The sequence below is a fragment of the Trichechus manatus genome, unplaced genomic scaffold (genome assembly GCF_000243295.1).
Source record: "Trichechus manatus latirostris isolate Lorelei unplaced genomic scaffold, TriManLat1.0 scaffold00021, whole genome shotgun sequence".
NCBI lineage: Eukaryota > Metazoa > Chordata > Mammalia > Sirenia > Trichechidae > Trichechus > Trichechus manatus.
The window spans coordinates 18,694,053-18,718,866 of NW_004443957.1; the positions used below are offsets into that span (position 1 = coordinate 18,694,053).

The following is a 24,814-nucleotide window of genomic DNA, read 5'->3' on the forward strand; positions in this document are numbered from 1 at the left end:
GGTGACTCCCTGTGTGTCATAATAGAACTGAGCTCCGTAGGGTTTTCAATGGCTGATTTTTCATAAATAGATCACCAGGCCTTGTTTGAGGTTCCTCTGGGTGATCTCAAACCTCTAACCTTTCGGTTAGCAGCCAAGCGCATTGACCGTTTGCACCACCAAGGGACTCCAAACAGGCACTTAGGACTGGGCCCTTATCACCATCATCAACATCAATGGAAATTTATTAAGCATGTTTTCCATAGGGGCTCTCTTGGGTTCTGGAGGTACAAAACTTAAATCTGTAGTTCCTTGCTTTCGAGCAGTTCTTATTAAGAAGTAAGAATGTTTTCTATGGCCACAAAATAAATGAAACTGACTGGCCTGGGGCTTCTTCAGGGAACCAGCTGGGCTAACCAGCCTTACATAGTGTTTGACACACAATTATTAATTCAAACAGAGATGTTCAACAATAAATTAATTCACCTCCTGCTCAGAAGCCATTGAGGGGGGAAGAATGAAAGCCAAGAGAAATGATTATTTGAAGCTTTTTTCTTGATTGTCTGCTCTTGTATGCTGTGATGTTTGAGTTAGCTAAGTGTACTTGCTGCATGTCAACAGAGATGCCATTTTACAGGCGCTATATTTATGTCCAGAGAAGGAAACTCTATAGACATATGAAGCAGAAGAATGCCAATGGTTTTTATGATCTGCTATTAGTCAATATTATTGAAAGTCTCCTGTTTATAGAATAATATTCTAGGGGTTAGTAGAATAAACAGAAACATAATAGATGCAGTTCTGTCTTTGGGAAACATTCAGCCCTAATGGGAAGGGAGGACCAATACATGAAAGAGACAGCACACATAAAAAAGGCCTATAAGTTAGTATAAATAAATACCTAAGTGCAGCACTTAATGTTCTGTTTTTTTTATTGTAGGTATTTGTACTCTTGAGTTAGTCTTCTTGTGGATACCAAGGCACTCGAGGACTGTTTTCCTTTCTCATTCATCTTGTGCATAGTACACATGCAGAAAGTGATGAATGAATATGTGTGCTACTGTGGGGTATTCCTAAGTGCTGGGGCAATTCTGAAGTGAACTAGAGTGATGTGCACATAGGAGGCCTTAATAGATGCTGAGCTACGTTTGCAAATATGATGTTTGGCAGAACAATGGGACAGGAGAGGGAAGAAAGAAGGAAGGGCTCATGAGTAATGAGCAAATACAAACATTTTAGACCTCCATTCAGGATCCTCCATGACCTGCTCCTCCTTGTCTTAGCCTGCCTTACTCACTGTTGACAGCAGTAACCCTCTGTGGCTTCTTCATTCCCACCTATTTCCCTGTCCTTGAAATGTCTTTCCCCCTTGATTGGCCAATCAAAATCCCCCTCGTCTTTCAAGTTCAGATGAAGGTACAGCTACAGCTCTAGGAAGCCTTCCATGACATTTAGCCCCCATCCTCCTATCTTCATTGATTTGGATAACAGTGTTTGCAGGTCTGAGCTCAGAGCTCTGGACCTTCAGAGGAAGTGACAGACATGATCATAGCCTTCAACCTCAAATGAGATCATGCAGTCAGACTAATTACATACAAGATAATTAGAGAGAACGAGGCCATATGTATTTTAATACTGACCTGAGTGTATAGAATAGAGGGCTGTGCAGAGTGGATGGGGTCAGAGGTCCTGCATTTTAGTTCCACCTCTTCAACCAAGTAGTGGAGTATCTTTGAGTAGTCACTTAGCTTTTGACCTTCAGTTTCTTCACCTGTAAAAGGACGGGTTTATGCAAGATGCTGTGATTCCTTCTAGCTCTATAATCTGCAAGGTGATGAAGGTTAGAATACTCATATCAGGCTTGAGTGATTGGTTAGCTGGAGGGGAAAGGCGACCAAAGGAAAAGCAATAAGTAATGGTAACGAGAAGGATTAATCCCTGAGGACCATGCAATAGGGTGGAAAGCCAGCTAGGGACGCTTGAAGACCTATTACTCGTGTCATCCAGCACATTCTTTCTGGAATATATAGACAAATAAAACCTACTCCTTGTTCTTGAGGAGTGTCAAGTCTTGCAGAGGAGAACACCACGTAAGCCGGCAGTGATTGAAACAGAGTTATGGGTGGGATGGTAGAATTGAGTGCAGGGAATGGTGGGAGTGACTTACTCTGGGAAGGTTTCTTAGAGGAGGCAGTATTTAATCAGGGTGTGGTTAGAGGCTTTCCAGGTGGAAAAGATGGGGAAGGCATTCTGGGCAGTGGAGACAACATGAGCAAAAGCATAGAGGTTTGAAAGAACATGGCATGGGGGGAATTCAGGAAGTTGGATGTGGCCATGTGACTTCATGAACAGGGAGGCAAGGACTGTGAGAGGAGAGCTACCAAGGTTAGAATGAGGTCAGTCATGGTAAGAGATTTGGCAAGGGTAGCCATTGGAGGGTTTTAAGCAGCAGGGAGACAGGGTGCATCATCCAGCACGTTCTTTATGGAATACAGGCAGTTCCCAGATTACGAATGTCAGACTTACGTACAACCTGTAGTTACAAACCAGCCCCATAAAGCCTATTATATTAAAAATTCGAGGTACTTACAGTGGCTCTTGATAACAAACAGGTGCTACTTTGTGATGTGCATCAAAACATTATTATTATTACTGTGTTAAAGATGTTTTAGTGTATCTGGAAGTGTTTCTTTAACGTTTTTTATGCATAGAAAGGTATACTATGTACTACATACTAAGACAAACATTTGACTAACTAACAGTGCATATGAACTGTACCTGAGTGTTCTGACTTGCCTACAAATTTGACTTAAAGACAGACTTAGGAACGGGACTCGTTTGTAATCTGGGGACTGCCTGTACAGTGGACCTTGCATAAAGCTTGCTAAGTGGGGAGGTCTGTCAAGGCTCATGTACTGTCATCTTTGCCCTTGGGCCTCCAAAGAAGGGTCTTCTGAGACTTACCTCTTCTCTCATTCTGCCCTCTTGAGAGAGTGCATCAAGTATCCCATCAGCAAGTCCTGTAAAGGGGAAACGTGTTTTACCTGACCGTCGTCACAGGGTGCATCCTGTTTAACTCCCCCTGTAATTCACGTGCCCTGGCCAGCGTGCATATGGTGGTGTCAAGGCAACTCACTGAGCTGAGGAGCAACACACTCCCTTTTTCCACAGCAAAGCAGCACCCCAGCCTGGATAGCTCAGCATAGGATTAACTGCCTCTGTCCTCACCTCCCAGCAGCCCCAGGAATCTCTGCCTCCCCAGCACCATGGGCTGCAGGCTGTAGGGCAAGAGAACCCTTTTTAAAACTTTTTTTCTCAATAATCTTTATTTTTTCTCTGACCATAAAACAAAGCTTAGTTACTACAGAAAGTTGCAAAGTATCAAAACATTTAAATGTCAGTTATTTCTACCTCCCAGGTTATCATCACTGTTAACATTTGTAACTGTTTTAACTAAAAAAGGGATTCTCCTAAAATGCTCATATGATGCTAAACTATTTAAGCTATTTAATTTAGGAAAAAATCTAAGTTTTTTATTATAGAAATAGTCAAACATACACAAAAGCAGAGTATAGTATAGTGAACCCCCATGTAGCCCAAATCCAGCTCCAACAGTTACGAGACGTTGCTTAAAGGATCTGTTAACTCCGTGTTGGCTTTCTGGGATAAGTTCAGAAAGGGTGGTGAGAGGGTAAACATCACATCGCAGTGATAATGGAATTAGGAGGGTTTAAGCAGAGCAGAGCCCTGAGCGCCTGTGGGTTTTGAGATGCTCCCTCACATGAACACGGTAATGGCAGCTTTATAGTCAGTGTGGCCCGCCTACCTTCCCTGGGTTTGGTATTTCCTCTTGAGTTGTCTTCCCAGGAGTGTGGACGGATTGACACTGACATGTCAGTCCCTGTCTGCCCAACACCATTGGTGATCAACAGCTCACATCCAGGGTGGGGACAGTGCTTGGCCATGAAGCTGAGCAGAGCTCCCTGTCATGGAGCTCCTGAGCCTGTTCTCATTCGCATCACATGGCTGCCTATAGAAGGGGCGGGAGTGCTGCCTTTCTCTGGCAGTCCTCATTGCCTAACTGATTCTGCGCTGTTTTCCCACTGGCAAGAAAAGGAGAAAAAGAGGCGATGAACTGTCCAAAGAGTCAGTCACTCCCCGACGTACTTTTGGATCTGGACTAAGGCACTGTTGGACCCTCCCTGACAATCACAGTTATACCCAGGAAAGTGGGGAGAAGGTGACTGCTAGCCATCAAGTCCAGGGGGCTGGAAATGACCAGAGAGTGTGGTGAGTCTTGATTACTTATAATGGGCCCCTGGCTAAGCCAGATGCTGCCTTTGGAGCTTGTTTATGTGGGAAGACTTAGCATGTTTATTAAATATGCTCAGGGATCTGAGACATAATAAAATGTTGTGCCTGGCGGGACTGACAGGTTCAGCCCCCTCCTGGGTGCAGCAGGTGGTTATGTTTCATTTGAAGCTCCCTGTCCTCTCTCTTTCCACCTGCTCCCCACCCTTCTTTCTTGCCTGTGGGCCGGAAAGACAGCTCTTTTTCCTGCTGCTAGATCCTAGTGTTGACTTTCCTATTTATCTTTTGTTCTTCCCTATTGTTCTGTGCCATTGAGTTGATTCTGACTCATAGCAACCCTATAGGACAGAGTACAACTGCCCCAGAGGGCTGCCAAGGGTGTAATCTTTACGGGAGCAGATTGACAGGTCTTTTTTCCCATGGAGCCGCGGGTGGGTTCAAACTGCTGACCTTTCAGTTAGCAGCCAAGCGCTTAACCATTGCTCCTTTATTCTTCCCTAGAAGGTGGTAATAATATGGGTAGGATTGCTTTTGAGAGAAACCTGGGACTAAACGAGATATGGAGAATCAAGCGTTCTCAAGAAGTTTACCCATTGTGGTTCTAGATTGTGGTCCCAGTTCTGCCAATAACTTGCTTATTTCCTCAGGGAAGTCACTTCTCTGGGCCTCAGTTTCCTCTTCTGTCCAATGATGTGGTTGGATAATATGTTCTCATAATCCTCTTCCAAGACAATGACTGGCATTCTGGGATGTAGGACCATCTGTAGGCATTTAACTGCCTAGTGACTTGTAGGGTGCACTGTACGTTGTGTCGTTTTCCCAAAACGTGGGCATAGTAAGAGGAGGACAAGTGGCTGTCCCCATAGAAACACTGTCCAACTGGTGTGACTCGGGAGGGATTTGGCCAGCTTTGTAAGGTTGGTCAACCTTCTGATGATATGATGTATTAAGTAAGATTCCCAGCACTTCTTAATCCTAACCTTTTTTCTCTTTCTCTTCTATCTCCATAATGAATGTTTTCTGTCTTTCTGCTCTTTGCTGCCTCAGTCAGGGTAGGTTCTTAGACTCTCATATGATCCTTTTCTCTGAAAGTATCAGCCAATCCTCTTTTAACCTCCTAGACCAGGTCAGACCCACCTGTGTGTCAGTATCCTGTATGATGCCTTCATAGCACCACAGTTTAAAGTTAGCAGTTCATTTGTGTGATCATTTGTTTAATGTGGGTCTCTCCCATTTTACTCTAAGTGATGCCAGGGCAGGGCCTGAGGCAAGTTCACTCACCATTTATCCCCAACATCTAAAAGAATGTCTGTGACATAGTAGGTGGTCTACACATTTGTTGAACAAAATATGAGCGTTTCAGCTCTGTGATATGGAACATGGAATCCAAGTAATTTGGGGTGGGAAGAGAGCTGTCACATTTGGTGTTGGAGCAAATTGGCCAAGTGGAGGGCAAGTCAGCTCGTTAAGTTGGGCATGTTACAGTTAAGGAAGACGTTAAGCAGTTGAATCAGTCCTCAGCCTCTGACCCTTTCCTTCCCCACTCGTTGCCCTCTCTGAGTTTCCCTTTCCCTAGGAGTGGTCGGCAGAGGCGTTGGACAGATGCTTTTGCTGAGATGAATGGCCTGGCCTTTTGGCAGACTAAGATGGCTGCTCCAACCATCCTCTGACCCAAGCTCGGTTGACAATGAATGAAGCCGAAGATCTCTCTTTGAGGTGGAGCATCTGGGCCAGTGGTTCTCATCTGGAAGCCACCCCCAGCCCCAGGATATTAGTCAATTCTAGAGATATTTTTGATTGTCACAACTAGGGAGGGGAGTGCTACTGGCATCTAGTGAGTAGAGGCCAGGGATGTTATACATCCTACAATGCACAGGACAACTCCCCAGAACAAAGAATTATCCAGCCCCAAATTTTGATAGTGCCAAGGTTGAGAAACCCTGATGTAGATCAGCCCAGAGCTTAGAAGCAGGTGCCGCCACCAGCCTCTGAAGCAGGTGTGGCCCAGAAACCCTTTCTTTCTGACAGGACCCTAGAATCAGTATCTGCCTTATTCTCAGCCCCAACCCTCTCAGCCTCCCCACTCAGTCATAACCTCCATGGGCAGAGCTGCTCTCTGAAGAGGGTGCATGTGCAAGGGGTCCATCAGCATATTTTCCACAATCCCTGTGCAGCCCGAGCCTGTTTCCCAGAGTGGGGGCCTGGCCCTGTCCATACAGCTCAGGCTCGGAGGAGCACTGTGGGGCCCCCTTCCTCTGGCTTTCTCCCTCCCTGTCTTTCTCTCCAATCCTACTCGCTCCAGCCCCACCTCCCATCCATTCTCCCCCACCCGCTGGAGATTAATGTGATAATTGCCATGTGTGCCTGTTTACGGAGGGAGTGGGTGAGCTCACCACCTCCGCTCAGGCAGGTTCCCAAAGGAACACATTCCCACTGTGTCAGGGCTGGAGCCCGCTGAGCAGTCCCTGCGCAGGTGGGCTGCCACCCCCGGATTGCTTTCTCTGTCTGTCATCACCCCCGTCGTGTGCACATGTGCATGTGTGTGTCACTCAGGGAATCAGCAGGTGAGAGATGCGGAGCACTGCCAGCCTGCTAGTCTAGGGGGAGGCCTAGGCAGGGAAGGTGTTGGGGGCCAGGAGGAGAAGCACCCCCTAGGTAAGACCACATTGCCCCAAAGATAAGTTTTCTTCTGTAATGCCTGACACATAGTAAAAAAAAAAAAACCCAGAAACTATTGCTGTCAAGTCAATTCTGACTTATGCCAGCCCCATGTGTTACAGAGTAGAATTGAGCTCCATGGAGTTTTCTTGGCTGTAATCTTTATGGAAGCAGATTGTCGGGCCTTTCTTCAGCAGCACTGCTGGATGGGTTTGAACTGCCAACCATTCAGTTGGTAGCTGGGTGCAAACCGTTTGTGCCACCCAGGGACCTTGACACATAGTAGGTGTCCCATAAATGGTGTGGAATGAAGAGCCTGCACTCTGTGCAGCATTGTTTGCAGGGAGGGGCCTGACTTACCCTTAGCTGCTTCACAATAGAGGTCTGGGCTGTGATGGGAGACTCTTCTGGTGCCAGAACCCTGCAGAACATGTTTTGGAAGCTGTGATGTCCTTCCCGGACCTTGCTTGGAGTACTTAGCATGGCTGTCCCATGCTCCTACAGGAATTGCCACTGGGGGAACATGTAGAATGTTATGAGCTTGCATGAAAGCAGCTGGTGAGAATCGCGCCTCTGTCATCGAAGCAGAGGGGGGCAAAATGGAGCGAGAACAAAAGGAAGAAATTCTCCCTGTCGCGCAGCAGCCCTTCTCTCTTCCATCTCCTGCTATGAGACAGACACAGGCACAGGCACAGCACAAGAGGGAAAACGGTCACCACTCTGGGGCTGGAGTGGCAACGTTCTGCTTGGCGCTCCTGACTCGCACTTTGCATGGTATCCCGGCACTCTCGCTGCCTTCAGATCTCTCTGTTCCTTCTTCCTCTTCAACTTTTTTTTTTTTTTTAATTTCAAAACACACTTTTGTAGTTGTCTCTCTTACATCGGACAATTGTAAGGTTTTAATAATGATGAATCAGAAGTAGATTGAAGCCTTAATTAGCCTCATAAAGAAGTTGCCATTTTTTCAGGAGGGAAGCATGGAGTCCTTGGCTTGCCCACTTCCTCCTGAGGGATGTCCCCTTGTCCTACTGGACATGGTACTGATCCACTGACAAGCAAGTGAGGTGAGGGTGAAGCCACCTGGTGAGGAGGGACGAGCAGGGAAGAAGTGAGAGCGAACCGGAGGGAGAGGAGAAGGGTGTAGAGAGGGTGCGGCATGCCTATTAAAAGGTTTGTGAATAATGCAGGGGAGCTGTCAGATGCTTTCTCCAGAAGAACCTTATAAGCTGTCAGTCATCTTTAATAATCCCCTAGGGCATAGTGCTGCTGATGCTGGTGTCCTCCCTGCTCTTTTCTTCTTCTCCTCCCTCTCTGCCCCTTCCTTCTCTTTTATCAGCCAGTAGACCCTGATGCTGTTGTGGATGATATTTATGGGAATTCAGATAAAGCTCCACGAACTGAAGGGAGATATCAATGAATTTTATAGGTCTATTTTAATTGAAAGAATCATCTTAGTAGAACTGTGGTCGTTTATTGATTAATCGAGCATCTATGTTTGCCAAACAGTCTGTTAGACACCAGATACAGAAGTGAGCAGAGAGTGCAGGTTCCTGCCTTAATGTAGGTTAAAGCAAAACCAAAACATTCTCACAAAGTACTGAATGAAAAGACACTGTTCATCATCGATATTTTATGGAAGAATGGGGAAGCACATTGCAGACTCCTGGCGATTTCCCAAGCTATATTCCCTGAGATGTTAATAGATTTTCTTTGGAAAAGGTGTTTCCGTGATCAAAGACATTTATGAAATAATGGAGCGAGCAAAGTAAATATTTCTTTTTTGCAGATCTTCTCAGAGCTTAAGAGAGAAATATAATCTGCTGTGTTTCCCAGGTTTCTTTGGTACAGAACACATTAACATCTTGCAGATCACCAGCAATGGGAAGAACATAATTTGGGAAATGCTCTCCATTCTACAGCATCCTGGCAAATAGTTACCAATTGAAATTACTCTAAGCCATCCTCAGACTCTCGCTCAGTCATTGCTAGGACCAAAAGCACTTTAAAAGTAGCAATTTCATTGTCATTGTTGCTGATACCAAATAATGTTTATTAGCAACTGAGCACCCAACTCTGTCAGAAAAACCAGCTGTTTCCACTGAAAGGAGCCTTCGTGGTGCAGTGGTTAAGTGCTCAGCTGCTTAACCAAAAGGTCAACAGTTCGAATCTACCAGCTGCTCCGTGGGAGAAACATGTGGCAGTCTGCTTCCGTAAAGATTACAGCCTTGGAACCCTATGGGGCAGTTCTACTCTGTCCTATAGAGTCGCTTGAGTTTGACTCACCTTGACGGCATGGGTTTTTGGGATTTTATTTCCACTAAAATCTCTCACAGCACTTGGTGTCTAGTTCTTCTGCATCTTCCTTCTGACAATCAGCGTCAGTTTCCTCTGAAGTCTGGCCCACATCTTCCCTGCTCGCATTTAACTGACCAGATCTTGTCAGGTCAAAGAGTTGGATCTTACACTTTGCAATTGGAAAGTCGCTGTCCTTGTCCCATCCAGTTCAGATTTTTTTATTTTTAACTTCTATTCTGCTCCATTTGCAGTCATATCTCTCTGAACAGTGTGGCGATAAGACAAAAGACACAAGTTTGGTCAGAGGAAGTTGTCTTAGAAATTATTTTTAATGGAAGAATCTACTGCACAGTGATAACTGCCCTTTTGAGGAAATTGGATAATTCATGATGAATGGGAGGCTCTATTCTATGAACTGAAATATTTGAATGGGAGGCAGAGAGAGAATGAGATAATTAATAAGAAGAACAAGATGGAATGTTATAGAAGTCCAGAAAGAGGCATGATGACAGTGAATCAAAATATGTTTGCAATTTTTAGCAGTTGGGGAGAAAAAGGTAAATCACAGGGACTGACAAGAAGCACTTTGCCATAGAAATTCTGAGTTTAAATATTCTACTAATATAGTGTGTGAATTTTAGGCTTGGCATTTGACTTTTATGTCCTTGTTTCCTCAATGAATTGAGGATAAACTATATTTTTCTCCAGATACAATTCTGTTGTCAGTTTCAAACAGATATTAAAGTATATATATGGACGAACGGGGAATATTTGAAAGCCCTGTATATGTAAAATGTAATTCAAGGCTACTTGGAAAGATTTAGAATGATATCATGGGGAGGGGAAGTCAAGGCAAAGCTTGAGAACCCTTAGTTGAGAATTGAGAAGCACAAGTGTTAGAAAGGACTTTTTCAAAATGCTCCCAAGCTCTGTTTCAACGTTCTAGTAAGACATCCTGCTAAGAGTTGCTTCTTTGACTAAACCGTGTGATTAGTAATCCTTCAGCCCCCTACCATTCAGGGGCCTTGCACTCAACTGTGGCACAAGAATCCAGAATACGAATTTCCATGCATTTTTCAGTTCACTGTGTGTTAGCAGTAGAGAGAGTGCGAGATCACTCTTCAAGTCTAGATTTATTAATTGGTCATTGTTCTGTTCAGAGCCTTGCTGGGGCCAGGCTTGGGCCAGCTTGATACTGTTATGGGACAAAGAAAGCCAGATTCCAGGGTTAAGTGCTGAGCAGGATGTGGATGACCCTACTTTCTCCCAAGCAACCATGACAAGGCCTTTGCCAGCATCCATGGAATAGAGTGATGGGCACAGCCTGCCTCTGTCTCTTTGAGAATCTGCCCATTTTAGAGTACAAAGGCTTAGACTCCACATCAGCAAACACTATTAACCACTGATTGTTTGCATGAATTTGGACAAGTATTTGACATTTCTTGGTTCAGTTTTCTTATCTGCTAAGCGAGGGTGCTAGAATATTCCAACTTAAGATATTATAGTGTGGCCGATGCAGTACCCTTCACTATGTACATGGAATGTTTAACCCACAGTAATAGCAAATTGGGAATAGAGTGAGGCAATGTGCTTGTTATAGCACCCTATGTTTGAAGCTGCAGGAGTGTGTAGGCCTTCTTCTGGCAGATGGTTTTGATGAAATATTAAGGAACCATTTTTCTTTCTTTCAGACCAATGATGCCTTAGGAGCCACCTGGAATTGGCTGTATTTCATCCCTCTCATCATCATTGGATCCTTCTTTGTTCTCAACCTAGTCCTGGGAGTGCTTTCCGGGTAAGCCAGATGTTTCTCTCTCCTCTTCTTTGCTAACTGGAAACTAATGTCTCCTGACTCACTCTTTCAGCCTTCATTTAGAAGACATTTACTGAGCAGCATCTATGTGGCAAACTCTGTTCTAGATGCTGGGAATGCAGCAGTGAACAGCCGTTTTAATCATCTTTATCATAGGAATTCAGAATTTAGGAGTTAAAAAAAAAATCATTTGATGAGGCATAACACTGAACATGGTACCCAGTGAGAATTCATTTATCCATCCATCCTTTCATTCAGTCCCTCAACAGTGATTGACTTTCTGTGTCAGACACTGTGCTGGTTGTTAGGGATATAAAGTTGAATTAGACACAGGCTTTACCCTTAAAATATTATGTCCAGTGTATTGGATGTCAGATCCCATGTTTCTGGTATGAATTAGTTTATATCAATCATGAGATATTCAGTGTTCAGTACCATGCTAAGCATTGCTTCTGCCCTTAAGAACTTATGTTTTGCTAAGAGACATCACACATACTTGAAGCAGGGGGTAAGAGTTCTATTAAGGACTAGTATCAGATATAATTTGTTTTAGAGAAGGAACAAATCCATATAATCTGAAATCATCAGAGATGACTTCATGAAGGATGGGGATTTTGCTTTGGATATAAATATGTAATAGGATAAAATGGAATATATGAGAGTGAATATTTCATGAAGGGGAACAACATAAGCAAAAATTCAGAAATGGGACTTGTCATGGAGCATGAAGAGATTATAATGCAACCTTACTTAACTAGAGTGGAAGTATCACTTGGGAAATGGAAATATAAAATAGAACGGCTAAAATGGAGATAGATTTGAGAGGGTCTTTGATTTTTCTAAGCAAAACTGAACTTAATTTCTTGTGAGAGAGAACCACCTTAAGCCCTTCAAATGAAAATTTATAAGGTGGTGCTTCTGGTTAAACATGGCATTTTGAACCAAGGGTCATCTCTTAAAATGCCACTTGTTTTAGGAAATACATTTTGAAAAGGGCACAAAGACAAAGAGAACAGGAGAGGAGAAATAATAACAGATGAGAGATGTCAACAAAATTTTTGGAGATGGAGAGTAAATGGTAACTGACTTAGTGGCAGGAAAGCTGAGATTTAATTGCCTACAGTGGGGAATGCCAATAAATACAAACTGATTGCCCTACAGAGTGCTAGAAAGGCTCAGGAATTAGAGGCATCAGATACCTCTGAAATCTGGAGTATGATGGTGTTAAAAACAAGAGGATTGGTTGAAAGTCCTTGTAAAGAACATTTAGATGCCTCCTTCCCCCAATGCCTTAGATCTTTACCCCTAGACAGGTGTCTACCCCAACCCCCACCCCAGCAAAAGTCAGGAGACTTAGTCTCTGAAGAGGCTGAATCAGAGAAGCTTGGAATTGTATATCAGGTACATCTAAGGGTTGGGTGATACGTTGTACTGAAAGCAAGATGGATAAATAAAAGTCTGCAAACTGAATGTCAGTACTCCTCACCCATTTCCACAGCTTGATTCTCAGAAATATAACAATTTGGCAGGAGTTGAGAGGATTTCTCTTTGGGAAAACCATCTTAAGAGAAAAGACAAATGTATACTGATATTTGGGGGTGACCAGAGAAACAGGACCCCATCCCATCACCCTCAGTGAGGCTCACCATTCCACAGACTCCAACCATACACACCATTTCCGATAAGCTTTCTGTGCCTTGATCTTAAATATGAACTCATGGATAGGAATCATCAGCATTTTAGGAAAATGTCCAACAGAAGAGGCCAAAAACAGAACAATAAATAGAGAAAGGGAACTCGAAGGAATATGAACAATGCAGGAACAGAACAAACTCAAAAAAACTATGATTTATACCAACAAAGATAGAAGTAATTTCATTCATGAAATAATAACACGTTGCTACAAAAAAAGAACATTTAGAGGTTAAGAACAGTTCTTGAAAAATAAGAATGTAATAACAAATAAAAATTAGAGTTAATGGTTAGAATATAAAGTTGATGAAATCACCTAGAAAGTAGAACAAAAATCAGAGGATTGGTTCAGCTTTCAACTATAGGAATTCCAGAAAGAGAACAGATAAATGGAGAGGAACAAATTAACAAAGAAAAATAGAAAATTTCCAAAAACTAAAAGACTCATATTGCTAGATTTAAAGATCCGTTGAGACACATACAAGGATGTTCTTTCCAGCATTGTTTTCTGGTTGTGGGAAGTTGGAAACAACCTGATTGTCCATAATTGAGGTAGTAGATAGGTAAACTGCTGCATGCACACCATGGGGTACTATGCAGCAGTTAGAAACGACAGATAGCTTGTACTATAGAAATACTGAGAATCTTAAAAACACAGTTTAGTGAAAAAAAAAAGAAGGAAACAATGCATATAACATAATACCATTTACATAAATGAAAAACACATGTACACAAAACATAATTTGCATTTTCTAAAAATATATTCAAATAAAAAGTATACATTAAATATATTTTAATGATAGTTTTATGGCAGGGAAATGGGAAGTGGGTATGGAGATAAAAGGGAGCAGATAAATTTAATTAATTAGTAATGAAGATGCTCACTGAGCACTCAGCACGATTAATGAAAAAAGACCCATACCAAGGTAAATCATCAAGAAATTTCAGAACATTCAAGTAAAGAAAATATGCTAAAAACTTCCAGAGATTGGGAAAAGTTATGGAATTTACCAACAAAGAATCTGGAATCAGAATGGTGTTCGATTTCTCAGTGACAACATTGAAAGTTAGAAACCAATAGAAAATTTCCTGATTTTCCCAAGATGTAATTCTATACCCAGCCAAAATATCAATTGTTTGTGAAGATGGGGTAGCAGTATTTTCAGACACCCTTTGGAGAAGTTACTAGAGAATGTGCTTCATCAAAAATAAGGAAGTAATTGAAGAAAGAGAAATAGTTGATACTCATGGAAATAAGAGATCGAACAGAGGAGAGAAGCAAAGGGAATTCCCAGGATGATGGTAAAGGGAAGTTCTAAGATGACAGCTGTCTGGTAGACTAGGGAGCATCAATTTCAGATTTGAAAAGGATGACCAAAAACCAACCCAACTGCTGTGGAGTCTGTTCCCACTCCTAGCAACCCCATAGGGTTTCCAAGGCTGTAAATCTCTATGGAAGCAGACTGCCACATCTTTCTTCTGCTGAACCACTGGTGGTTTTGAACCTCCAGCCTTTTCGTTAGCAGTCGAATGCTTTAACCACTGCACCACCAGGGCTCCTTAAAAATGACATCTTTAAGGAAAAAAAATGAAACTAATATAGTTCCTGATGTGTTTGATTATATCCAGAAGACTTTTATGATTTTGTCAAAGCTATATCTGTATATACACACGTGTGCTGTATATATATATATCTATATATATCTATATATATATGTAAATATATAAATGTGTTTATGTATTTATATGACACATACACACACACACACACACACAAAGCAATTCTATAAAACACAGAAGTGTTACAACTAAAGAAATATAGTAAGTCCTCTATGCAGCTCAGTTATGAACCAATTTCCATTGTTAACGCTGAATCTTGAGATTCCTCCATATTGTGCTATGATTGCCTTGTGAGCTTAGGAAAGGAGAAGTATGGGGACGGGGAGGGGATACCAAAGGCTTAAACCTTAGCTTCCACAGTAAGGAAGTCTTTAAGCAATATCTAAAATAGAAAGATAAAAAATAGCAGTGTAAGTATAATACTTAGAAATTTGGAAATGAATACTGGAAGAAACAGGTAAAAGAATTAAAAGTGGTTGCCTCTGAGGAGTGAGATTCAAGGGTGAGGAGGGATGAGACAGAGGGCTGCTATTTTTTCATTGTAAGTCTTTCTCAGCTATTTTACTTTTCAAACTCTACATGCATTACTTTGAGAAAAATAAAAATTGAATTTTAAAATTAAAAAAAATTGCACACACAAAAAATGTAAGGTGAAAGGAATGTATAAGAACGTTTCATCTAGCATTAGTGGAGGAAAGCTTGGCACTGAGAGAGACCATATGCAGTACGATTCTTAAGGAATCAACCATATTAGTCCAACTGTGTGATGCTAAGAGCCTGTAGTGGTAACTGGTAAAAATGCTTATGAAGGAAAAACAGAAAACCTTGCGAAGGAGTTCTTAATAGTATACTTCTCGAGTGGAGGGTCTTAAGACATAATGGGATATTCTAAGGATTTCTTATGTATTTACTCATTCACTGAGTATTTATTGACATTCTTTATTTATGCTCATACACTGCTCCAGGTAATTCTGTCCGTGTAGCCTGTACCTGCAATTCAAATGTTCTTCCCTTGACTGCCCATGTTTGGAGGCCTGACCACAGACTTCTTGTATTTCTAGCGAGGGGATAATCTCTAATTTGTGTAATCTTATCTGACGTTCTTTATTCTTATTCATTTTCTAGGTGTGTCTGTATTTTATTTTAGAAAATTCAAGTCAGATTCTTACTATTAAAAGGGGGAGAAAGATTGATGCTGTGCTAACAAAAGTCATTGGTGTTCTAGATAAGGCTCCAATATGGGTTCAAGATGTGTTTTAATATAGCAGGTAATGGGACAGCAAAAGGATCCCTGGTGGTGTAGTGGTTAAGCGCTCGACTGCTAACTGAAAGATCGAGGTTTAAACCCACCAGGTGTTCTGCAGGAGAGAGATGTGGCAGTCTGCTTCCATAAAGATTTCCAGCCTTGGAAACCTCATGGGGCAGTTCTACTCTGTCATATAGGCTCGCTGTGGGGCAGAATCGACTCGACGGCACCTAACAACAAAGGGACAGCACTGCCATTCAGGACAGTGCCTTGTATCTGACCACATTTACTCTGATGGACTCTCTCTGGTTTGCTATTGCATTGTTTCATTCATCTAAATCCTTCTCAGAGCAGGAAAGAGTGGCAGGCACATGGGAAGAAGCACAGGCTTAGGTGTCTGACAGTCCTGGGTGAGAAGACTAACCCTGTCACTTACTAGCATCGTGCATTTGGACAAGTGACTCAATCTCTCTGAGCCTGCTTCCTCGTGTGTAAAATGAGACAGCAATATCTCTCTCACATGTAGAGGCCTGGCCCAGGGTCTGGCATGGAGGAGCTCTTAGCTCTTATTAGCTGCCTTTATTCCTTGAGAATATTGACATTTCCTTCGCCTGTTAGGCCCAGGTGGCCGTTATCTGAATAGCAACCTGTGGGTGTTTGGCTTGAGCCAGCTGTGGGGCCATCAGCACCTCTCCACGGGGGAGATGGCCTTCTCAGGTTGGGTGATGTCATGGAACTGGAATGACAGATGCCACCTTAGCACTTCTGGAGAAGCCTAGGAAGTGACAACAGCAGCTGGGAATGGCTGGCGTGAATAAATTCTGACATTTAAAGGAGTGTTAACAATAGGGGCCTTGCAAGCTGGAACTGAAATACTTCTGTCCTGGTTTCTTTTTCACGTTCAGTGATCAACACATTTGGGGGTGTGGGGGTTTCACTGGCGTCTGCAGATGTTCAGCCTCTGCTGGTCCTGAATCCAGGGGCTCTCTTCTCTGCTTGTTCTGGCTCTCACGTGCCTCTGGAGAGGATGTGGGCTTTGTCCTTGGAGTGAGAGTTTGGTTGGGATTTGCACTAAGAAGTAGCCTGTGAAATAGCTCTGAAGATTTTTTTTTAACTCTCCGGACATATTCCTAGTGACTTGCAGGCAGTTTGAATGTCAAGTCTGCTCCTAAAGCAGAGAGACAGGACAGTGGAAGGAGGAGCACAGGTGGCACCTGTGTTGGACAAGTGATGAAAAGAGTCAGCAGTGCAAGAGGGCAGGCAGCATGCACCAGTGCTCATGGACCACTGGGCACCAAGTGTGGACATGACGGAGGCATCCCCCAGGGGCACGAGCACTGGGGGAGAAGGGCTGTGAGGTATGTTTTTGTCAGCTTCAGTGTTTTTAAAGAGGAAGTGTGTATAGAAGTATTGTAGCATTTTCTCTTGTCTCAGAGGAAATAGGATTTGATGAAAACCATTAGCTTAGGCTTGAAGAGAAGCAGAGCTTCCTGTCTCCATGGAAACAAACCAGGGCTGTGTAAGCACATCCTGAGGTACCATCAGTGGCTATAGGGCAGGAGACACACAAACAGAAACTGACCCGGAGCTGTCTGATTACCCTACTGCCTCCACCATTCCGTACCAGGGCTCCTGCTGAGGGAATTGGTTCTAGTGGAGCTTTCGATCTGCCTCCAAACCCAGGCAGGGACAGCCAGACCAGGGACTGCTTACATACACACACAGAAAGCAATGCAGACATCTCACGGATATAAAGCATGTTACAGTTTTCAAAGCGCTTTCATGGTCTTAGTTTGTTCCCTGTAACATCTTTGTGTAGTAGGTAGACCCTGCCTTTATTCACAGATGAGAAGGGGGGATTTAGATCTCCCACCAGTTATTGACAATGATGAGGCCAGAGGTTACAGTTTCCCACCTTCTGCTTAGGTGCTTGTTTAATATGCCAGGTGTCCTCCATCCAGGAATTCTGGCATCCAAGGTGGTACAACTAGAGAAAGGCTGCCAAGGGTTAGCCCAGAATATCATCCTGACTGTACAGATTTTGGTGAAAGTTTTAATATGTACACTCATTGATGCACACACTTATACGCAAAGGTCTTGATGTACACAGCATGGCTTGGTACAGGGTAGAAGATGCTGAGGCCACGTGCCATACATATTCTTCAAGGCTTACTCCTGGTTCAGGTTTCATTGCTATGGTTGTACTATACCCACTGAACTAAGGACTGGTGGGGAGTGGTGAACTGTGTCATATTAGAGGAGAAATTTCTCTGGTTGCATCTCTATAATGAGTGGAGTGTCTCCCACAACTAGCAAGACAACAGCTATCTGTCTTGTCACTAACTCATTTTCTGGCTGGGTTTGAAGATTCAGTGCAATTCACCAAATTTTTATTGAGAGCCTAACTGTATACGAGACACCTCGTTAGACTCAGATTACGAAGATGAATAAAACAAAGTCCCCATTAGGAGATCGTATACTAGTTAAGGAAATGATTCAAAATACATATAATGGGGCCTAAATTCAATTTTAGTCTCCTTAAAAGCTATGTATTTAAAATTCATATATGCAGGTCACATGTTTTGAGTGCCTACTCTCTTGCAAGGCACTGTTGAGGATACAAAGGTAAATAAGGCATAGGTCCTGGCTCCAAGGAACAGACTAGCAAATTCCCTTCAGTTAAACCTTAATCTCCTGAGTCACTTGCCATTGGTTACCTCTGGATATTAGGAAGTGGCATCTGAGTATTTCCTAGGCCTGACTTGAGACAGGAATGGCTGGTGGTCTTAAGAAGGAAAGTATTCATATCCAGCTCAGTGGTTTGAAAGAGATCTCTGAGGGGTGCTCGGGGTATTAGTTTGACATGTGTCTGATCCTCCTGAAGCAGGCAGACATTGAAGGCAAACGGCTAAGATAAGCTTGTGGGTGAACTACATAGGCATTCTCCCACCGGAATGTGGCACAAGTCAGTGGGGAGGAATTCATTCACTCAGCCAACAGTTAGTGAGCACTTGCTGTGTGCCACCAGCCCCTAGGGGCCAGCGATACCAGATCAAACAAGGACAGAGAGGTGCCACCCTCAAGGAGCTTGTGGTTTAGGTAAGGGAACAGCACAGGGGAGACATTTAAACTAGAAGGAGGCAAGGATCAGGTAAGGCCAACTAAAGGAGGTGACATTAATGCATATTTTTATTGAGGTGAAATTTATATAACATAAAATTAACCATTTTTAAGTGAAAAATTCAGTAGCATTTAGTACATTTACAATGTTGTGCAACCATCCCTTCCATCTAGTTCCAAAATATGTTCATCGCCTCCCAAAAACAAACAAACGAACAAAAACCCCAAACCCTATACCCATTAAGAAGTTACTCCCCATTTCCTGCTCCTCCTGGCCCCTAGCAGACACCAATCTACTTTCTCTATGGATTTACCTATTCTGGATATTTCATATAAACGGAATCATACAGTATGTGACCTTTCTGTCTGATTTCTTTCATTTAACAGTATTTGTGTTTATCCATGTTGTAGCATGTACCAGTACTTTATTCCTCTTTATAGCTGAATGATATCCCGTTGTATGTATAGACCACATTTTGTTTATTCATTCATCCATTGACGGACATTTGGGTTGTCGGTGCATACTTTTGAAGAATGAGTAATGGCTAGCTATTTGGCTAGCCCTGAGCAATGAGATGGCTAGCTAGGTGAAGAAGGAGGACATTCCAGCAGAGGAAACAGCATGGTGGAAGTCAAGAAGGTGGGAAAGGCCATTGTGAGTGACTGATGTATCAAGAGAAGAAGAGGAGATGAAGCTAGAGGGGGAGGCAGAGGCTCATCATGAGGAGCCTGTGTGCTAAGCTAATGAGCTTAAACTCAGATCCCAGACACTTGCTAGAATTATTGACATTTTAAGCGGGAGTGGGGGGGGCGGGGGCGGGAGTGACCAGATTTGCATCTCAATGTGATCCCTCTAGGGAAAATGTATAGAGAAGCAAGACTGGAGGCAGGGAGATGTTGATGGAGTGGGATCTGCAGGACTTGGTAACTGTGGGTGTCAGAGTGTATATTGGGGATAGAAATAAAATGGAAATCTCTTGTATATATAGGTTTCTGAATTGAGCGGCTGAGTAGCTGGAGGAGAAGATAGGAGAAAGAGTAGGCTTTGAGGCAGACAGTTTAAATTTTAGACCTATTGAGTTTGAGGAAGTATCACATACTTTATACCTTTTGGCTAGTTCACAGCATAGAGCAGGGTTTTGTCTTAGTTACCTAATGCTTCTATAACAGAAATACCATAAATGGGTAGCTTTAAAGAACAGAAATTTGTTGTCTCATAGTTTAGGAGGCTAGAAGTCCAAATCAGGACTTTGGCCCTAGGGGAGTATCTCTCCTTCTGGTAGGCTTGTGCATTCCTTGACATTCCTTGGCTTGTAGATGAATCCTCACATGGTCTCTTTCCCCGGTGTGTGCCTCTCTCCATGTCTCTTTTCCCTTTATACGACACCACTCAGAAGGAATTAGGTTTAGGATCCACCTTACTCTGGTATGATCTCATTAACATAACAAAAGAAAAATCCTTATTTCCAAACAGGGTCACATTCACATATATTTTTCAGGGGACATAATTCAATCATAACAAGTTTGTTTTAGGTTGATTTTTTTTTTCAGCTGTGATTTACTGAGACTGTGTTTTGCACCAAGCACTGTGCCAGTTCCATGACACACATTGTTTCATTTAATCCTCTGAACAACCCTCTGAGGTATTGCTGTCTTTATTTTATAACTAGGGTAACTGTGACAGGGAGGTTTGCTAATTTGCCTAACTTCACAGAGCTATTAAGCAGAGGTTCAGAATTTGGACTGAGGTCTGCCAGGCCCAAGCACCTATACTCTTAAAGACATCTTCCGTATAGTTTAAATGCCATTTTTGGATGGAAATTATCTGGCATCCAGTACAGCCGAACTTAATAGAAGTGAAGGGGCCCTCAGTGGTAGCCAAGACATGCAGAGCTCTCCAGCCCTATAGACAGTGATTTTATCTTAAATGTGGTTGTAACTGCCCAAGTAGAGTGTTTGTAGTTCCTACCTTGACTAGATGGACACCTTCCTGGGTGAGTTGCATGGCTGTGAAAGTCAGGTATAAAACTTAGGAGAGTGTTGTTGAAAGAGCTTGCATTTCCTCAAGACGCTGTTTTGTGTATCAGTTGTCTAAATCGTACCTTAAAGTGGGGTAAAAATTATTTGAGTTAAAAGGGACGATACCTGTTGTTTACTCCTGAACTTTGTGTTACCATTGAGGAAACTCAACTGGAGAGTGAAGTGAATTGCTCAGGTTATATGCCACTATTTAGTGACAGATCTTGACTAGAACCTAGGTCCCCTGCTCCCTGTCCTGGGCACTTTCTGTTCTGTGCTATTGGTATAGCCTAGTAGTTAAAATATAGACTTGGAGACGGTGTATCTGGGTTTGAATCCCATTTCCATCATTTGCTGGCTGTACGACCTTAGGCAAGTCACTTTACCTTTCTATACCCTCAATTTAAAAAACAACAACAAAAAACAGTTGCCATTAAGTAGATCCTGACTTATGGCGAATCCATAGGGTTTTCAAGGCTATGACCTTTCAGAAGCAGATCTCCAGGCCTTTCTTCCGAGACATCTCTGGGTGGATTTGAACCGCTGACCTTTTGGTTAGTAGTCAAGTGCTTAACTGTTTGCGCCACCCAGGGACAAATAAAGATACTGGTACCCAACATATAGGATTATTACCAAAAACCAAACTCGTTGCTGTCGAGTCGATTCCAGCTCATAGCAACCCTATAGGTCAGAGTAGAACTGCTCCATAGCATTTCCAAGGAGCAGCTGGTGGACTCAAACTGCCAACCTTCTGGTTAGCAGCCAGGCTGTTAACCACCGCACCACCAGGGCTCCGCTATAGGGTTATTGGGGAAACTAAATCAGATCATGCACGTAAAGTGTTTAGTACCTTGTTGTTGTTGGCTGCTGTCGAATCCATTCCAACTCATACTGACCCCATGTGACAGAGTAAACCTGCCCCATAGGGTTTCCTAGGCTTTACAGGTCTCTCTCCTGTGGAGCTGCTGGGTAGGTTCGAACCACCAACCTTTCAGTTAACAGCCTATTACTTAACCACTGCACCGCCAAGGATTCTTCGTTTAATATCTGGCAGATAGTAAATACTTAATGTTAACTATTAGTAACAGATCTCTTCTCTCCAGGACCTGGTTTACACCTTGGAAGGTGGGACTGGGAAAGATCAATTCTTCTTTCTCAATGGTACACCCACTGAGTAAATTAACACGAGCTCAGATCTTTTCAGATGCCATTGGTAGGCTGATCATCCATGGCATGTGACAGGGAACAGTAAAGAGGGACCATGCCCTTATGCCCCACATCTGGCCATCACCTTAGACACCCCAGCACTTGCAGTTCATTGGAAATGCCCTGGCCTTTCTGGCCCCTGTCCCTGTGGTGTGAGTGTCCCCCCTCTTAGTTCTCCTTGTGAAATTCCTGCTTACCTCTCCCACCTTTCATCTCCTTATGAGATCTTTCCAGGTTCATGCTCCACAACTATTGGACAATTAGGATTAAAATCTTTCTCCCACATGTACTATGCACTATGTACTTGTCGGTTACAGAGTCTGTTACTAATAACAACATTATGGGATTACATTACAGAATTTAATAATACTACTAAAGATAAGAGCTAACATTTATTAAGAGCTTGTCATCTGCCTGATACTGTGGTACTGTGCTAAATAGTCTGTATACATTATTCTGATTATTTTTTATAACAGCTGTATTGAGTTAGGTACTATTATTAACTGCATTTTATAAATGAGCTCATGGAGGCTGAGAGAGTTTAAGGGTCTTGTCTAAGGCTGCACAGTTAGTGAGGGGCAGAGCTCCCTGCTTCCCCAGGATGCACTGTCTTCTGTATATGGGAGTTAAGAGTGGCCCCGTCACCTGTTCGGCTTTCTTTCTTGTGCTGGAGATGGCGTTCCACGTATTTGGATCTCTCTTAACATCTTAGTGCCTTGTTCTTGTGCTCAGTAAAAGATTGCTGAATTAAAGGAATCCCAGTAACACCTGGCCCCTCTTATGGGGCCTTTATGACCTCCTAGAGAATAATACTGCAGAGAACAGAGGAAGAAGCTGATATCTTAAAAGTCAGGAATATAGTCGTTGGTATCGGAGATCTAGGAGAAAGCTCCAGAGAAGCTATTTACTCTGCAGAGTACTGTATGAGGTCAATGCCATCACCACATATTAAATTATGCTTACATAATTTAAGCTTCCAGGGGTTACAGACAAGTAATTGCCACAGGCTGAATGTTTTTCCACATGGGTATTTGGTAATTCTATTTTTTTCTTCTAGTTAATTGTTCATTATTGTTACCCATTTTCTGTTGGCACATTTATCTCTTTTATATGAACTTAAGAGTTTTATTTGTATAGTAAGGATATTAACCCTTATATGTCATATGTGACAAGTATTTAAGGAATAACCACCTGTAAAGGATGTAAAACTGTCATCCTATGGGGAATTGTGGTCAACTAAGGCTGTTGGCCACCACTCATCTATCATTTTGTCGTACTGTGGTGGCTTGCATGTTGCTGTGATGCTGGAAGCTATGCTACCAGAATTTGAGATACCAACAGGGTCACCCATGGTGGACAGATTTCAGCAGAGCTTCCAGACTAAGACAGACGAGAAAGAAGGACTGGCGATCTACTTCGAAGAAATCGTCCGGTGAAAACCTTCTGAGTATCAGCAGAACATTGTCTGATAAAGTGCTGGAAGATGAGCCTCTTAGGTTGAAAGGCACTCAAAATATGACTGGGGAAGAGCTGCCTCCTCAAAGTAGAGTTGACCTTAATGATGTGGATGGAGTAAAGCATTCAGGACCTTCATTTGCTGATGTGCCATGACTTAAAATGAGAAGAAACAGCTGCAAACATCCACTGATAATGAGAATGTGGAATGTTTTGATTCAGTAAAGTGAATGGAAGAAATGATGAAGTGAAAGAGCTGAACATAAGATTTCAAAGAGTGGCTCAAAAAGGCAAAGTATTATAATGACATATGCAAAGACCTGGAGTTAGAAAACCAAAAGAGAAGAATATGCCCAGCATTTCTCAAGCTGAAAGAACTGAGGAAAAAATTCAAGCCTCGTGTAATATTGAAGGATTCTATGGGCAAAATATCGAAAGACGCAGGACGCATCAAAAGAAGATGGAAGGAATACACAGAGTCAATGTACCAAAAAGAACTGATCAACATTCAGCTATTTCAGGAGGTAGTATATAACCCAGAACTGATGGTACTGAAGGAAGAAGTCCAAGCTGCACTGAAAGCATTGCCAAAAAACAAGGTTCCAGGAATTGACAGAATACCAACTGAGATGTGTCAGCAAACGGATGCAACGCTGAAAGCTCTCATTCGTCTATACTAAAAATTTTTTTTTTTAAATTTTTTTATTGTTGTAGTTTAAATGAAGTTTACATATCAAGTTAGTCTTCCATACAAAAATTTATACATACATTGTTATGTGACCCTAACTGCTCTCATACTGTGACAGCACACTCCTCCTTTCTACCCGTGATTCCTCATGTCCATTCAACCAGCTCCTAACCCTCTCTGCCTTCCCATCTCACCTCCCAACATAAGCTGCCCGTTTAGTCTCTTGTATCTACTTGAGCTAAGAGATCCACTCCTCACGAGTATCACCTTGTGTCCCACAGTCCAGTCCAATCCCTGTCTGAAGAGTTGGCCTCGGAAATTGTTTTAGTTCTGGGCTGACAGAGAATCCAGGGGCCATGCTTTCTGGGGTTCCTCCAGTCTCACTCAGACCATTAAGTCTGGTCTTCTTACTAAAATTTGAGTTCTGCACCCCACCTTTCTCCTGCTCTATCTGGGACTCTCTGTTGTGTTCCCTGTCAGGGCGGTGATTGCTGGTAGCTGGGCACCATCTAGTTCTTCTGGTCTCAGGCTGATGAACTCTCTGGTTTGTGTGGCCCTTTCTGTCTCTTGGGCTAATACTTTCCTTGTATTACTCCAGGTGGTTGGGACCAATTGATGCGTCTTAGATGGCCGCTTGCAAGCTTTTAAGACCGCACATGCCACTCACTAAAGTAGGATGCAGAACATTTTCTTAATAAGCTTTGTTATGCCA

The 24,814-nt window shown here is 42.8% G+C and overlaps 1 protein-coding gene across 3 annotated transcripts in view; it reads left to right on the forward strand.

Moving 5' to 3' along the window:
* Nucleotides 1–24,814, forward strand: part of CACNA1E (calcium voltage-gated channel subunit alpha1 E) — a 366,059-nt gene that overhangs the window by 186,697 nt on the left and 154,548 nt on the right. For all 3 annotated transcript variants that reach the window (XM_004372885.1, XM_004372886.1, XM_004372884.1), the window contains exon 7: nucleotides 10,935–11,038. In XM_004372885.1, coding sequence (XP_004372942.1) covers nucleotides 10,935–11,038 — 104 coding nt within the window. The remainder of the gene's footprint in view (nucleotides 1–10,934; nucleotides 11,039–24,814) is intronic.